Source organism: Eremomyces bilateralis, assembly GCF_010015585.1.
Source record: "Eremomyces bilateralis CBS 781.70 unplaced genomic scaffold P152scaffold_1, whole genome shotgun sequence".
NCBI lineage: Eukaryota > Fungi > Ascomycota > Dothideomycetes > Eremomycetales > Eremomycetaceae > Eremomyces > Eremomyces bilateralis.
Window position 1 is genome coordinate 308,160 of NW_022985067.1, and position 14,360 is coordinate 322,519.

Below are 14,360 nucleotides of genomic sequence, written 5' to 3' on the forward strand. Positions count from 1 at the left end.
AGGAGGTAGAATCATTCCGGGGCGCCCTTCGTATCTTTGGTAATAAGGCACTAGTCGCTAGGTTCAATTGCCTTCGTTTACGCGATCTCGGTTCTCCTGTTAACGTCTGTCAGGCAAATTATGGAGGAAAGAAGGCAGAGAATGTTCCTTCTGGTGAAGCAGGAGACCTCCATCGTAAGATTCCTAATATCATCAACTTCAGATCTTCCAATCTCAACAGTATACGAGGACAGTGCTCCAGGTGGTCACTTTGTGGCAGTAGAGATACAAAAAAGCCAATCTCAGTCTCTGAGAAGCTTTTCGGGGTCTGAAGAGTTTGGAAGATGCTGTGGTAGGAATAGCATTAACACAGCCGTTATCAGGTTTGTTCGCAAGGATTGAGCCCCTATTAGATAATGGTCACAATCATTCATGTTGTATCCCCATGGCCTCAGCTGGTAGCTATGCTCCAGAAATTAGAACGGTCAACCTATTATGAAGACGTAGACAGGCCGTAGACCCTTTAAGTTAATTAGTTAACGTCAGCAAGACCCAGTTGGTTAGTTGTTCACCTTCCTTCTCCTCATCATTCCCTACGGTTTTCGTTGTTGAGAAATAGATTTCATTATGATCTTTCTTGTATCTCTCCTTGTAGTTGCTAGCGCTTAATGTCAGTAACTAGAGCAGACCTTACTAGTTAAGAGCGAGTTAACACGAAGGCTACCTAGTATTCAATAATGAATCAATGACAACAACACCTCGCCCAGAACCATCATGTACACCTAACTGTATACAGAGCGCTCTCTACCTTGCCACTTGGGAGTGTGTGGGGTATACTATCAGTTCCATCTGTGATGGAGCGGCGCCAACTGGTATCCCGTCGGATTGTGCAGTACCTGGTCCTGTCCTTGAATCGTGCTCTGTCCCTAGCTCTGCCCTTATCTCTGTCCCTAGTTCTGTCCTTGGATCAGGGCCAGGATCAGGCTCGGGATCAGGCTCGGCATTAGGCCCGGGAGCTGGGCAAGAGACACCGGGTATCCCAGCGAGCAGTGATAGTGGCACCAGCTGTGGGAATCTAGGTGAAGATTCAGGAAGCAGAAGCGGGAGCGGGAGTGTAACCGGTGCAAGTAGTCCCGTGAGCGGTAGCGGCACTCAACCAGGTGGCGCGGGGCCGACTCCGAGCACATCACACTCTGTCCTGAACGCGATCCAGTCCAGCGGAGACGGCGCGGCAACGGGAGGACTTGGTGCCCCTTCGCAATCGACCATGGCGTCAGGGACGAACCAGTCCGGTGGTGCGTCGCTGGGGGCTAGGGGGGGATACAGGGGATTTGCGTTCTCGGCTGTCATGGTGGTGTTTGGAGCCTGGCTAACTTGAGCCAGGTGAGATGCAAAGGAGGATTATGATAAGCTGGTTTAGTATTTCCGTTGTGAACTCAGATATTAAATAGATGGTGATTAAGGGGGCGTATTGAAGGAGTGGTTATAGATCAAGTGGCTTCCCAGGTAGGATTAGCTTGATGTAAACAGTTCTACCATTTCTATCAATTCTCTGATAAAATCAATCAACCTATCGTCGCCACCAAGACCAAAATGGATCGCACAAGAGGATTAGGAAGAGTTGCTGTTGTCAGCGCAAGAGAATGCTGAACTGATCTTGCCAGTTTGATACGCGAGTATGATCTGCTGGACGACTCCATATGTGCCACCGACAGTGAGGAATAGGGCACATGTCGCCATCAAAATGTGCATTCCAAATTGCATCTTGTGGATAATGGTGCCTTTGCGATAATCGCCGTGATCATAAAGCCAAAGCAGCGGCGGCAAGCCCATTGTCAGGGGCGCAAGGCACAAGCTGCCAGAAAGACCGACAATATAGTCGAAGATTGGGATGCCCGAGGCGATTAGGAAGCTGATGATGGAGAGCCCCAATGTACAGGCCACCCAAACTCCCCAATGAACGAAGGTGCCCCTCTGTAGATGGTCTGTGTTTCGGAGAAACCGAACGAACATGTACTTCGCAGCAACGTGGACGTACAACGACGCACTGATTAAAAGTCCGAACAAACCGACACCGAAAGCCACCTTTTTCAGAACAGGTCCGGCACTGCCCAGAGACGGCGACGCGACCCATTTGCCACACCACCGATATACGACCAGGCTAAAAGCCAGGTATGAGGATGCGATGAAGCTCATACATACCGCCAAAGCCTTGTTGAAGTCCTTAGGCCGCTTCATTTCCGAAACGACCGGAAGGAAAGCCGGTGCCGCTGCGCTGGTGCTGAAGATCGTAGCCGCTGCGGTGATGCCGGCAGCGAAGGTAGGATGTGCGACGGTGTAGTACCCTAACTCAAAGTCTCCCGTCTCTGGTGCAGCTGCAGGGCGGTCCAGAGTCGTCACTCCAACACTATTGATTCGTTAGGACCAGTGGTCATCTCTCCATATTGCTTGAGCCGTTCACTTACACAACGATGAAGATCGCAATGAATATAGAGATGAATCCGGCCCAGGTAAGCCATGCAAACTTCTCGAACTTGCGCACACTCGCAAAGGCTGCGATAGCAATTGTAGCAACGACTGAAAAGTAGTTGGTACAGATGGCATGGTTCGAAAGTGCGTTGAGTGCGACGGACACACCCAAGACTCCGGTGGAAGCGGAGATAACGAACGACAGGAGGAAGATAGCCCCGATGATCTCTCTGAAAACTTTACCGCCGATGAGCTGAGCCATGTCTGCAACGCTGTGGCATCCAGGATGACTGTTTCTAAACCGACCCAGCAAGAATCCACTGTAGGAATTCAATGACACAAATCCTAGGATACAAATGGCACCGGGAGCTGCACCGAGAGTGTACAGGGCAGCCGGAATGCTCAAGACACCAGTTGCGAAGATTACTGCGAGAAGACGTTAGCACCTATTTCCTTGTAGCGGCAGCATAGGAATCCACTCGACGTCTATCACTCACGCTTTATAAATATCATTGCTGTGTGAATCCATGAGACCGTCCGAAAATCGACGACTCCCTCGACCTTCTTGAACACTTCGAAATTGTCTGTAGAGGCCTCATCTTTGTCGACTCCCTCACGACTTTCCATCATATCAGGCCTCATAACGATGGAATGCTTCTCATCTGACATATTGGTAGGAAACAGATGGAAATACAAGTAGCAATACTGATAAACGAACCGCTCAGGGCAAGTGGGCCCACCCCATGCGCTTTATACTTCTGGGCCTAATTAACCAGACTAGATGCATGTTGCTGGGAGGCGCTGTGCCTGGTCGATCCCGATTCCGAGGATAGAGTATTCGAGGGTGGGTGGAGTTTGGAGGCGCTTGGAGGCTCCCTTGGGCCAATTTGGGGTATGTTGGAGTCGGTTGCTCGGTTTGGAGTAGGTCTGGGGTAGGTCAAGGGTATGATACCGGCAGGAGGGCTCTCTATATTACCGAGCACCGTGATCGCGGAAATGCGGAGTCCCCACACTCTATGTTCAATCTCGGCGCAAGCGCACCGTTTAGCGCGGACATACTGACAAGTGAGAACTGAGTACTCCGTACTGAACCCCGTAACTTCGGGGTCCCCACACTCTGTTGACGCAAGCGCGGACATAGATGTACTATGTACGGGGGTCCAAGGTCAGGCCTGGGCTATCTTAGCAGCACTGACTGGCGCTCACTAATTACCATAGTATGCGAACAACACATCTAGAATACCATATGCCAAACTCCACTCCTGTTGCACCCATACTGCAGCACCGCTACCAATGTGACTAGACGCAGATTGAGTCCGGGAGAGGTTCAGCACCAAGATGTACAAATTACAATATGCATATGCCTATGCAATGCTATTTCGAGATCTCGTGATAAAGTTCATACTTACAACCGCCTCTCTCTTTACTTCTTTGCAAGCATTGCACCAGGAGCAGCGGGCATAAGCGCTCCCGGCGGAGGAGGATTCCGCTTCTTGAATTCGTCCGACATCTGCTCCATGGTGACAAACTCGACACCCTCGTGTTTCTTGAAGTGCTCAATGAGTCTGTTATTGCGATGGAGATGTCAGATTGCACGAATATTTTGTTGGGTTCTCTGCTACTGAAAGAATCACGTACCTCTCATGCATAGCGATGACGTGGGGCCGACCTGACACATCGGGGTGAATCGATATTGGGAAGATGAATTCATCGTACTCGCGGTAGAAATAGTCAAAGTGATCTCGCCAAATATCTTCGACGTCTCGAGCATTGACGAAGCCGTGGCTGTTGGGCGAGGCTTTGATGAACATCATTGGGGGCAGATCATCGATGTACCAGTTCCCAGGAATCTCGACTAGGCCAGTCTCCTGCCCTTTAACCAGCGGCTTCATCCATTCCTCGGCCTTCTTGGAATAGTCAATCTTAGTCCAAGTGTCTCCAGTGCGAAGATAATATGCCTGGCAGTCATGATGGCTCAAGCTATGATCGTACTCGATGCCATATGAGAGTAGTAGCTCCGCTCCCTCTTTGCTTGTTTCCCACCTAAAGAAGTCTGGTCAGTGGCTGCGTGTACGGCAGGGGACCGGGACAAGACGCACCACGGCGCTACGCTTCCTCGGGGAGGCTTTCCGGCAAACTCCGTCAGCATTCGATATGTCTTATCCAGCACTGTTCTCTGCTGTTCGATGGTCATGTCCTGGGGGTTCTCATGGCTATATCCATGGAGTCCAATCTCATGGCCGGCGTCTCGAACCGCAGCCATCTCCTCCGGAAAAGTCTCCAAACTGTGCCCAGGTATGAACCACGTAGTCAGAATGTTATACTTGGCAAACATCCTAAGCAGACGCTCGGTGCCCACCGTCCCGGCAAAGATTCCTCGACTTATGTCGTTTGTGCTGTCCTCTCCGCCGTACGAGCCCAGCCATCCCGCCACCGCATCAACATCGACACCGTAAGAAATGAGAACTCGCTTCTTGCCCATTGCAATTTTCTGGTTCAATACAGCTGAGACAATAAATTCTGAGGAAGAAGACTTAAAGCAATCGGTATTCAGACCGGCCCAAACGGCAGATCAGGGGAGCTGTAGATATATTTGCGACGCCGAACACTCCACGGAGGCCCCGCAGCAGCTGGAGATAGCAGATCCCTCCACCTCGTCATTGGTATGGCACTACTAGCAGGTCAGCAGGTGATGGTCGATTCGCATCGGCCCGAATAATGAGTGCAGGACAATCAGATCTCCTGTCACTTGTTAGTTATCACTTATTAGTCAGGCCAGTGGCCTTACACGTGGTTAGGCTTATTATCCCCTACCCCAATGCGACTCCAACTCCTCGTAAGGTCCCCGCGTTACCCTTGCCGAGTACCGACACCTGTCATGGCAGTTTGATCGATCCCTGTCCGCGAAAGGGGCCGCGCTTGTCTGCATGATTGGGTGCCTGGGTGGAGTGGCAGGGACTGAAGTTTGGCGCGAAACCATGAACGTCCCCTGTCTCCTGGCCTCATTGCATTGGGGGTCCTGACTCCTGAGCTGATGAAGAGTATGCAAATTCATAATTGGTAGTTGCTCCCGAAACGTACCGGTAATAGGAATGTAAGAATTATTATTGCACGCCGATTTGCTTGGCGCAATGTTCTAAAGGTATCTACAGCCTGAAAATACTTCTTATCTAATTGAAGTTAATAGTTGGGGTCGTTTGGAGAGGATCTTGTGGGGATCTCCAAATCTGAGGCGGCCGCTAGGTGCGGAAAGAAAGAGCGTTAACGTACCCAGTCAGCACTCAGCAGGATCTCAATTATTTTGAGATACTATTGTCTATTGAGATACTGCGGTGAGGCTAAAATAACACCATCCTATCGAACATCGTGTTGATAGCCTCTTCGAATTCCCGCAAGATCCCCTGAGTAATCATTCACCACGTTCAGCAGCAAAGCGCCGATGACTATAGAGGTCATCTTTTATTTCCAGCTCCACCATTCGTAGGCTGGAAAATCGAGACGTCGGCCTATTGACCACGCACACATTCGACAGACCATGTCAGTCTTCTTCGATTCTCCCTTAGAGTAGGTGAAGACAAGATTAAAATCTACAGAGTTTGAATGCTTACCCTACGTAGCCCTAGTCTAATAGCGATTGAAGAGCCTAAATTGCTTCTTGAATCGATTAGCATCACTGATGGCATAACTCTGGAAGAGTCTGGAGACTACCGCCAGCTGTTAGCGGGCGTTCATGATTGTGCAGAGAAGATCCTTCGACTGCCAGACTACCAATGCTCCTCCGACTCGCCAGCATATCCTCGAGGGAACATTCATCGTCCGACTGATGAGGAAAATGTCCTCGGACATGCCTGGGCCCACAGGTTCCACATCAGAGGCAACCCAAGCGGTGGCCCGCTGAAGGGAAAGACCGTCTGTCTGAAGGATTGCATCGCAGTCGCGGGAGTGCCGCAGTTCTTTGGAACCGACGCCTTTGCTCCATGGACTCCGAAAAGGGACGCCGCCGTTGTCACGCGGGCATTGGACGCTGGTGCAGAGGTAGTCGGCACTGCTACATGCGAGAACTTTTGCAATTCGACTTCGTCCTTCACAAGCGCGCAGGGCGTCGTAGAGAATCCCTTTGCAGAAGGCTATTCTTCTGGCGGCAGCACCTCCGGCGGCGCAGCCTTGGTCGGGGCAGGCCATGTTCACATTGCAATCGGCGCCGACCAAGGTGGGAGTATCAGAATTCCAGCGGCATTCTGTGGTTGTACGTCATGGCTGTCGATTGACGTAGAGACCTTTGGCTAACGACGATGCCAGGTGTTGGACTAAAACCGACGCATGGCTTGGTTCCCTACACCGGCGTCACTAGCGGCGATGCGATCAATGATCATGTCGGACCGATCGCGAGGACCGTGTTGGAAGTAGCATCATGCTTGGATGCGCTTAGTGGACAGGACAGGCTGGATGACCGTACCCTCGGAGCGCCCCCTCGCGGCTCGACCTCCTTTGCCAAGTCTCTGCGCCCTGCGTTGAGCAGCACTGCAGGCTTTAGGGTTGGGATACTGGTAGAGGGATTTGAGCACCAGCTGGTTGATCCCGCAATCAAGGACCTCGTCTTGCGCGCTGCACGCAGGTTCGAGACGCTCGGAGCGATCGTCGAGCAGGTCTCGGTACCATGTCATATGGAGGGACCGGCTGTTTGGACGATTCAGCAACGCATCTCAGGAGCCCTGAACCTTTTGGGGCTTCAGCACGGCCGAAGGGGTTTGTATCCGACAGAATTTGAAGAAGCGCGCCTCCCTTGGACCAATGCCAGCTTCCAACGGCTGTTTCCTACAACAAAGAATACGATGATCAACGGACTGTACCTTGCGAAGAACTTCCCTGGTCTCTATCCAAAGACCCTTAACCTAGCGCAACAGCTGAAAGACTCGTATGAGAAACTTTTTGAGACGTACGATGTTGTTGTCATGCCCACGGTGCCTTGCATCGTGCCGAAGCATGTGGACTGGAGACAAGGAGAATCGCCACTGAAGGCTTTGAAGCCGAGCGTGGGCCTTACCATCAACACTGCAATCTTCAACATTACGGGACATCCGGCCATGACCATTCCCGTCGGCTTCTTGCCCGCAAAGGACGACCATACAATCCAGCTGCCTGTTGGGATGCAATTGGTGGGTGGACTGTGGCAGGAGCAAAAGATTCTTGATGCCGGCCATGCATGGCAATCCACGTTTGACTGGATGAATTTCAATGCTGAGGATGCCCCGATTCAGAGACCACCGACGAGGCTTTGATTGCTGCCCGGTAGCATCCTGTCAACTGTCGACTGTCGAGGCTGCAACTGCGCGTGAATATTGATAGTTAGCGCGTCGCTTATGTAGCACACTCAATACTAATGAACATAGACGTGTTCTATCCCAGAATTGCTGCTAATTCGGGTCAGACTTAGGGAGGATGGTGTTGAGCTACAGTAGGCTGAATGAAGAATTGAGTGACAAGAATTGAAGATGTTTACAGCGGTTTGTCACATGGCACTCCGGGTGTGCGGGTGGCGTTTGCGTCTTCTGCCCCCATCCTTGATCGTTCAGGCGTTAAGTAATCATTGTATTAAGTTAACTAACTAGAATGTTTCCTCTCGTTAGGTAGTTTCCATATTCCATAGTTACTCTAAAATAACCTCTTACCTTGGCTTTTCCGCGGAACGTCAGATGCATTATTAGTTCAACCTATTGTTTTGATACTAGAGCTGCTAGGATTTGGGGTGATTTGGCTGTCCTGTACCAGTTGCAGCACTTAATTGACAACCCGAGCACATCCAACTTCAGCGAAGTGCCTGATGCATACCTCTAGTCGAGACATGCGATGATGCGAAACACTTGCAGCTACTGCCAACGTCACTTCAAGCGTGCAGAACACCTAACGAGGCATCTTAGAATACGTCAGTAAATCACCCCATGGAGACGCCACATTCACTCCAATCAACATTATTCTCTCCCATCTCTGCCAGCCCCCTGATGTGTCTCTGCAGATACCAAGGAACGACCGTTTAGATGCGGTTGTGGAGCCACCTTCTCTCGCCGTGACCTCCTTACTCGGCACTGGCGAATCTCTAAACATGGCGACGATGAAGTATCACCACCTGAATACGCCCGGCGTGGACCAGCGGTCGACTCCCCCGTCAACGACGGGCTTCCTGCAGAAGATGGGTTCCTCGCGCAGGCGCATTCCCTGGATATTCCAACTGGGGCCGTCATCGATAGTAAGCTTGATACGAGCATCGTCAGCCTGGTCGTGGCTGACTGTAGGCATGGCAAAAAGACCATCATGATGATGGTCTCGAAGTCTTCTTGGAGTTTCTAAACTTTATGGACGGCGTGGGCCTTCCTGCCCATTGGTCTCCTACCCGTGGCCTTGATTTGGATGCCGCTGGCAGCGTTCGCGACTCCGAAGGCCCGGATGCGCTCGATGCCAATGGCATTGGTACTCCTTTTAGTACCTGGCTGCCCTCCGCTCCTGCCGAGAATGAAGCAAGCTGCGCTATTCCGTTGAGAGGTACGTTTAATAGAAACCGCTTCTCCCACGACTTTGCCCTAGGTTCTTCTTTTGCCCAGGAGACTCTGAACCTTGGACGGCAGAGGGAATGCGCCAAGACCTATGCTGAAATCTATACGGGCTAGATTCTGTCGATTCTGACACGAGCGGGCGGACGTATGTCGTCACCGAAGCTGAGCGGAGCTTACTGTTCTTGTCTCTTGAGACTTTTCGGTCATCTATTCCGGATTTTAAGCTGCCATCTCGCCACGCCCTTACGCGATACCTAATTTCATTCTTCGAAGGGTTCCATTCACACCTCCTATTCATTCACGAACCTACCTTCAAACCATCAGGCACGCCCCTGGAGCTCACGCTGGCCATGTGCTCAGCTGGCGCGCAGTATTGCTTTGAAAGGAGAGTTGCAGAACAACTATTTCATGCAGCAAATGCAATCGTCTTTGCGAGGTTGAGATACGAAGAAACGAGCTTTGGGCCGCAGATTCGTTCCTTGATCCGCCTGCACAATTCATCTCTAAGAGAAGATGTGCCATCTGCACGACGTGGCGACCCGTGGGCTCCGCTTGACACCATCAAGACTCTACTAATCTTGGTTGGATACGCGACCTGGGAAGTCGTCGGCTTGCTCCAGCAATCATTTGCCCTTCGACAGTTGCTCGTTCATTGCCTTCGCGACATTGGTCTTGCGGAGGAGAGTCACCAGCCCACGAGCCCTGGCTCAAACGGTTTAACATGGGAACAGTGGATAGAGAAAGAATCTGCGCGACGCTCTAAGCTGATTGCATTCTGCTACGTAAACGTGCATAGCATAGCTTACGATGTTCACCCAATGCTCTGGTGTAGCGAGCTGCACTTGCGACTGCCATGCTCTACCGACCGATGGCAAGCTCGAAGTGCCTCTCAATGGGCGAATCTCGAGCGTCAAGATGATAAGGACCAGATGCTCTTTCAGGAAGCCTTATCGCTCCTGTTGTACAGCACGGATGAAGCGATTACGATACAGCCGAATCCAAGTCCCCTTGGGAACTACGTTTTGCTGCATGCGCTCTTGCAGCGAATCCACATTGTTCGCGAGCTGTCACTCCACGCTAGCTGTGGGGCGGCAACCATGCCTGCTCCTGAGCTTCAGATTATTGGGTGAGTTAATAAACATGCCCCCAGCAGATTATGAGCCTATGAAGGCTAATGGGTTAAGACGCGGCCTGCGCTGCTGGACTTTAATGTGGCAACAAGCTCCAGAATCGGGATTAAACCCAAACAACAAGAGCGGCCCTGTGCCATTCACATCCAGTGCGCTCCTTGGAATCGCCTACGTCCGGTTGGCGCTGAATATTGGGCCGTTCCGTCACCTCGAACTTCGCGATCCGAGTTCAATTGCCCTGGGATTAACTCGACTACCCAACATCGAGCGCAACGATAGCCTATTCTCCGCCCTGCTTTATTCCACTCACGCTCTCAGTGTCCCTGTAAGACTAGGTATAGATCGAGTAGCGCGAAGCCAGGCATTCTTCTGGAGCGTGCAACACGCTCTCTCGGGGTTTGAATGCGCAGTCTTTCTCGCCAAGTGGCTTTGTTCCTTGCACACTCCCTCTCAAAACCACACCGCAATCCGTAAGTCACACTGGCACCTTGTCGGCGATTCTACATCTGAAAGGCACAATGCCTAACTACAACATGGTTTGCAGTATTCGAGGATCGAATTTTACTCTGGATCCGCCGCATTGTGGAAGAAGCTTACGCCGTGGTCGACTTTGACGAACCCGACCTTGAAGTGCCGACTGATCCCTTCTCTCTCGGGCTTGTTGTCCTGATGATCTGGTCTCGATTCTTTCAAGGCAACACTCAGTGGCCATTCATTGTGATCCTCGGAAAGAGTCTGCAAAAACATGGCGAATCTCTTCAAGAGCGGAGACAGTTTGAGGGTCAAAGCCTTCTTCAATGACTTTTCTGACCCACCCGCTGAAGGAAGTCCCATAGATTTACTCCGGCCTACAAACACGCCTAGTCACTCTCACATCCGATCCAACAGCACCACTCCGCTCTCTGCCCTCTCGCACAACGCCTAAAATTATGTGGTCCGCAGAAAAACCGCATATCCTTGTGGAACGCCAGAAGAATAAAACCGCCAACGTGCATCTGAAGCCGCGCCTCATATCCATAGATATCAAGCCCCACTAGGCAGGGCGCATATAATCACCTCTCACATACGATAGAATACGAAGATACGCAATGCCGATTCAAGCTTCTGTTTCGGATATCGAAGAGAAGAAGATGTTAATTTCTCGACGCTTCTACGTGACGTGCAAACCTCCGGTAATGAGCATCTCACTACCAGTCATGTACGCACTGGCGTCGCTTAGCAGGTAAACCGCAGCCCCTTTCAAGTCGGTACGGTCCCCCATCCGCTTCATGGCTGGTGCGTTTACAAATACCTCGCCTACATCCTTCCTTTGCTCAAGAAGGGCCATACTCATATCCGTCAAGATGTATCTACTGACGATTAGCGACTATGGGTCAACGGTTATACCGGAAAGAGGACTTGCCCTGGGGAGATACTATTCACCCTTACACCCATACTTGCCAGCTCAGACCCCAGCTGATGCGTCAGACCGAGGACAGCCCCCTTGCTCGAAGAATAATCGCTCGTCAGCTGGAGTTTGGGGGCTTCATGTGCCGAGACAGAGGCAATATGGACAACCGATCCAGCGCCTGACGTTAGAGCCGAACTTCGCCTCCCCTGCTTCACCATCTGCCTCACAGCCAACTGAGTTGCAAAGTAGGTGCCGAAGACATTGATCTTGAAGGTGCGCTCCACGTCTCTCGGATCTCGATCCAAGAAGGCCTGGTCGGGGCATACGCCTGCCGCTGTGATCCTGAAAGCATGGTCAGCTTACTGTTTTCGTGAGACCTAAGATCCCATACAGGCCGTCTATTCGTCCAAAATCCTTGACAATCTTATCAAAGGTTGCCTGCAGTTTCTCATAATCGGTCACATCTGCTCTGAAAAAGGCAGACAGGTTAGCATGACCTCGGGGACCATAGCTTACTGGCCTTTTTGAGACGTACTGATAGAACTCAGCCTTGCATATTTCTTGCAGTTTCTTGTAATGCTCGTGGGGTTGCGGCGCCGCATCGAGGATCGCAACCGATCCCCCAGCTTCTGCAACGGCAAACCCAAGAGCTAGGCCAATTCCCCGAGCACCGCCCGTGATTACGACAACACGGTCTTTCAGAGAGAAGAGGTCGAAAACAGGGTTGTGGAGATATGAATCTGGGTTTGTTGGAACAGTAGTTTCAGATTTGGCCGCCATTTCGATCGCCTGTGACTTGCGGATGAGACCCCCGTTTCCTTGAGAGATGACACTACTTGAGAGAGAGGAAGGCCGCGATGGCTAATTTAATGACACCGGAAATGGTGTGGGAAAACTGCACGAAGAACCTCCCAAAACAGATTAAAACAAGTGCAACCACCAACAAGTCCTTAGCTTATATACAGCCCATCTTCCGCCGCTTTTCGCTAATATACGGCCTACCCCAGCAAATGCCCCAGTCATTGGTACACCAGACACGACCAAAATTACCCCAAAAGGGATTCACGTGTACATGATGATTGGGGAATAGGGAAGCAGAAGTGTGGGGGGACTGAGGAGGTACGTAGCTGGTCCAGCGCAGCAGCGGGTATGTTGCGGGGTCGATGCGGGGCTGCCCCCGAACAGAAGGCCTGAACGGAGGCCCCTCCTGAACCCTGATGCCCCGCCTCTGAAGTATGAACGGGAGCCCCTCTTGGGGTCCTGGTGCAGGAGACTGGGATGAGTCGCTGGGCCTGATGTCCGGGCTTGCAGCGCTGCTTGATGCAGATGCTTCGGTCGTGTTTAAATTCAATCTGGGACAGGAAAACAATAAGTGGCCTGGTCGAATATGTTCTAGAAACAAGCCAGAAGACTCAAATATTGACGTTGGCAAGCATGGAGCCACAATCATCGGTCCTCAAGAAGTTCTCGCTCCATAACAGATCTATTGTCATTACGGGTGCTGGCCGAGGGTTGGGCTTGAGTTTCGCGAGGGCATTGGCAGAACTCGGTGCGAATATCATAGCTATTGATGTTCATGATAAACCAGATGAAGAGTTCCACGATCTCTTGAGTTATGGGGTGAAAACAGTATATTACAAGTGAGTTCGGTGCGGTTTGCTACCAGTGTTTCGCGACTTGTCCTTACCATGTCTAGGTGCGATGTTCGAGACCCTGCAACGCTGAAGGCGACCATCGGAGAGGCAGCAAATAAATTCGGATCCATCAATGGCTGGTATATCGCACACCCCATAGTCGTCTCCAAACATAATCTGAGTGACAAAGCATCGCAGCAGCAGCTATTATGACAGACAAACCATTCATGGAACACACCGTAGACGACATGAACGCTTCGTTCGCCGTCAATGTAAGTCCTCCTTTCAGCAATGAGATGATCTTTCTTATTGACTAGTGGGCAGGTGAACGGAATGCTCTCGACGGTACAAATCTGCGCCGAACATATGATTAAGCAAAAATCTGGAGGCACCGTCATCTGTATATCCTCGACGGCAGGACACAAGGCGGTATTTCCTCAAACTGCGACAGCATACGTCTGCTCCAAACATGCGGTTCTTGGTTTGGTTCGACAGGCTGCTGCAGAGCTGGCACAGCATAACATTCGCGTGAACAGTATCAGCCCTGGGTACGCTGCATCCATCTCCGGGGAAACTTCAGCGCTAACACTGAAGTAGGCCATTTTTAACGAAGATGTTGCGATCAGTGATAGCGGGCGACCCTGCGCTAGAGGAGTATTTCTCCGAGGGCAATGCAATGAAACGACTGGCGGTGCCAGAGGAGCTGGACGGAGCAGTCGGGTACTTGATGAGCGATGCTAGCAGTTTTGTGACGGGCAATAATTTCAATATCGATGGCGGATCTGGCTGCCATTGAGAGCTGAATACTATTGTTCGCCATAACCGCTCTGGAAAACGTTCAGTTGGAGTTTTATGTCCTAATCAGTCTCCAAATTCCAATCGATCCCCCGCTAATTACCCGCATGCGGCTTTGTCATGTGCTGTGTCTACTGTATATTAGCAATGTCTGACTTGAGGAGAAACACTAACGGTGGGTGGTAGTTAGCCTTGATTACTTTGGGCCAATTGACTTCTACGTATCCAGGTGATTGCTGAAATTGCCTCTCCCGCAGACGTAATTAATGTGCTCCATCGAATAGACAACACAACTCGGTGCTACAAATACCAGCTCACGGAATGACTGAGAGACAAACTCTCGCCGTAGAAGGGTATACTCCAACTCTAAAAGAATTCCTTCCATGCCAGCAGCACCGGTATGGACTTTTCCATT

At 51.2% G+C, this 14,360-nt stretch overlaps 7 protein-coding genes across 7 annotated transcripts; 3 read left to right on the forward strand and 4 right to left on the reverse strand.

Moving 5' to 3' along the window:
* Positions 1-783: 783 nt before the first annotated feature.
* Positions 784-1,329, reverse strand: P152DRAFT_445059 (uncharacterized protein; the record flags this gene model as incomplete). Its single annotated transcript, XM_033677830.1, has 2 exons — positions 784-1,054; positions 1,172-1,329. 2 exons carry the CDS (start codon positions 1,327-1,329, stop codon positions 784-786), a joined length of 429 nt encoding a protein of 142 aa, XP_033538517.1.
* Positions 1,330-1,590: 261 nt separating this feature from the next.
* On the reverse strand, positions 1,591-3,075 carry P152DRAFT_386610 (uncharacterized protein; the record flags this gene model as incomplete). Its single annotated transcript, XM_033675841.1, has 3 exons — positions 1,591-2,386; positions 2,445-2,874; positions 2,946-3,075. The coding sequence occupies 3 exons, from the start codon at positions 3,073-3,075 to the stop codon at positions 1,591-1,593; spliced, it is 1,356 nt and encodes a 451-aa protein (XP_033538518.1).
* A 627-nt stretch (positions 3,076-3,702) lies between these two features.
* P152DRAFT_407036 (polysaccharide deacetylase family protein) lies at positions 3,703-5,171 on the reverse strand. The gene is made up of 3 exons (XM_033676894.1): positions 4,548-5,171; positions 4,087-4,491; positions 3,703-4,013 (listed from the first exon to the last, which is right to left on the reverse strand). The coding sequence occupies exons 1-3, from the start codon at positions 4,928-4,930 to the stop codon at positions 3,872-3,874; spliced, it is 930 nt and encodes a 309-aa protein (XP_033538519.1). The 5' UTR covers positions 4,931-5,171; the 3' UTR covers positions 3,703-3,871.
* Positions 5,172-5,983: 812 nt separating this feature from the next.
* Positions 5,984-7,727, forward strand: P152DRAFT_407038 (amidase signature enzyme; the record flags this gene model as incomplete). Its single annotated transcript, XM_033676895.1, has 3 exons — positions 5,984-6,012; positions 6,066-6,694; positions 6,748-7,727. 3 exons carry the CDS (start codon positions 5,984-5,986, stop codon positions 7,725-7,727), a joined length of 1,638 nt encoding a protein of 545 aa, XP_033538520.1.
* A 357-nt stretch (positions 7,728-8,084) lies between these two features.
* Positions 8,085-11,201, forward strand: P152DRAFT_453500 (uncharacterized protein). The gene is made up of 6 exons (XM_033678382.1): positions 8,085-8,371; positions 8,462-8,692; positions 8,752-8,985; positions 9,111-10,122; positions 10,181-10,596; positions 10,671-11,201. Exons 1-6 carry the CDS (start codon positions 8,299-8,301, stop codon positions 10,925-10,927), a joined length of 2,223 nt encoding a protein of 740 aa, XP_033538521.1. The 5' UTR covers positions 8,085-8,298; the 3' UTR covers positions 10,928-11,201.
* A 31-nt stretch (positions 11,202-11,232) lies between these two features.
* On the reverse strand, positions 11,233-12,583 carry P152DRAFT_426272 (NAD(P)-binding protein). The gene is made up of 4 exons (XM_033677261.1): positions 12,052-12,583; positions 11,908-11,985; positions 11,529-11,858; positions 11,233-11,475 (listed from the first exon to the last, which is right to left on the reverse strand). The coding sequence occupies exons 1-4, from the start codon at positions 12,294-12,296 to the stop codon at positions 11,277-11,279; spliced, it is 852 nt and encodes a 283-aa protein (XP_033538522.1). The 5' UTR covers positions 12,297-12,583; the 3' UTR covers positions 11,233-11,276.
* Positions 12,584-12,856: 273 nt separating this feature from the next.
* Positions 12,857-14,052, forward strand: P152DRAFT_453504 (NAD(P)-binding protein). Its single transcript, XM_033678383.1, has 5 exons — positions 12,857-13,156; positions 13,213-13,290; positions 13,341-13,422; positions 13,475-13,698; positions 13,748-14,052. Exons 1-5 carry the CDS (start codon positions 12,951-12,953, stop codon positions 13,944-13,946), a joined length of 789 nt encoding a protein of 262 aa, XP_033538523.1. The 5' UTR covers positions 12,857-12,950; the 3' UTR covers positions 13,947-14,052.
* The last annotated feature ends 308 nt before the right edge of the window (positions 14,053-14,360 follow it).

Coding starts and splice junctions, on each gene's coding strand:
- P152DRAFT_453504 (XM_033678383.1), top strand. CDS start 12,951: ATGGAGCCACAATCATCGGTCCTCAAGAAGTTCTCGCTCCATAACAGA. Junction 13,157..13,212: donor GTGAAAACAGTATATTACAA/GTGAGTTCGGTG, acceptor TACCATGTCTAG/GTGCGATGTTCGAGACCCTG. Junction 13,291..13,340: donor TTCGGATCCATCAATGGCTG/GTATATCGCACA, acceptor TGAGTGACAAAG/CATCGCAGCAGCAGCTATTA.
- P152DRAFT_453500 (XM_033678382.1), top strand. CDS start 8,299: ATGCGAAACACTTGCAGCTACTGCCAACGTCACTTCAAGCGTGCAGAA. Junction 8,693..8,751: donor AACTGGGGCCGTCATCGATA/GTAAGCTTGATA, acceptor CATGGCAAAAAG/ACCATCATGATGATGGTCTC. Junction 10,123..10,180: donor CCTGAGCTTCAGATTATTGG/GTGAGTTAATAA, acceptor TAATGGGTTAAG/ACGCGGCCTGCGCTGCTGGA.
- P152DRAFT_407036 (XM_033676894.1), bottom strand. CDS start 4,930: ATGGGCAAGAAGCGAGTTCTCATTTCTTACGGTGTCGATGTTGATGCG. Junction 4,492..4,547: donor CGAGGAAGCGTAGCGCCGTG/GTGCGTCTTGTC, acceptor AGACTTCTTTAG/GTGGGAAACAAGCAAAGAGG. Junction 4,014..4,086: donor GTCATCGCTATGCATGAGAG/GTACGTGATTCT, acceptor TCGCAATAACAG/ACTCATTGAGCACTTCAAGA.
- P152DRAFT_426272 (XM_033677261.1), bottom strand. CDS start 12,296: ATGGCGGCCAAATCTGAAACTACTGTTCCAACAAACCCAGATTCATAT. Junction 11,986..12,051: donor TGCAAGGCTGAGTTCTATCA/GTACGTCTCAAA, acceptor TGCCTTTTTCAG/AGCAGATGTGACCGATTATG. Junction 11,859..11,907: donor TTTGGACGAATAGACGGCCT/GTATGGGATCTT, acceptor CCATGCTTTCAG/GATCACAGCGGCAGGCGTAT.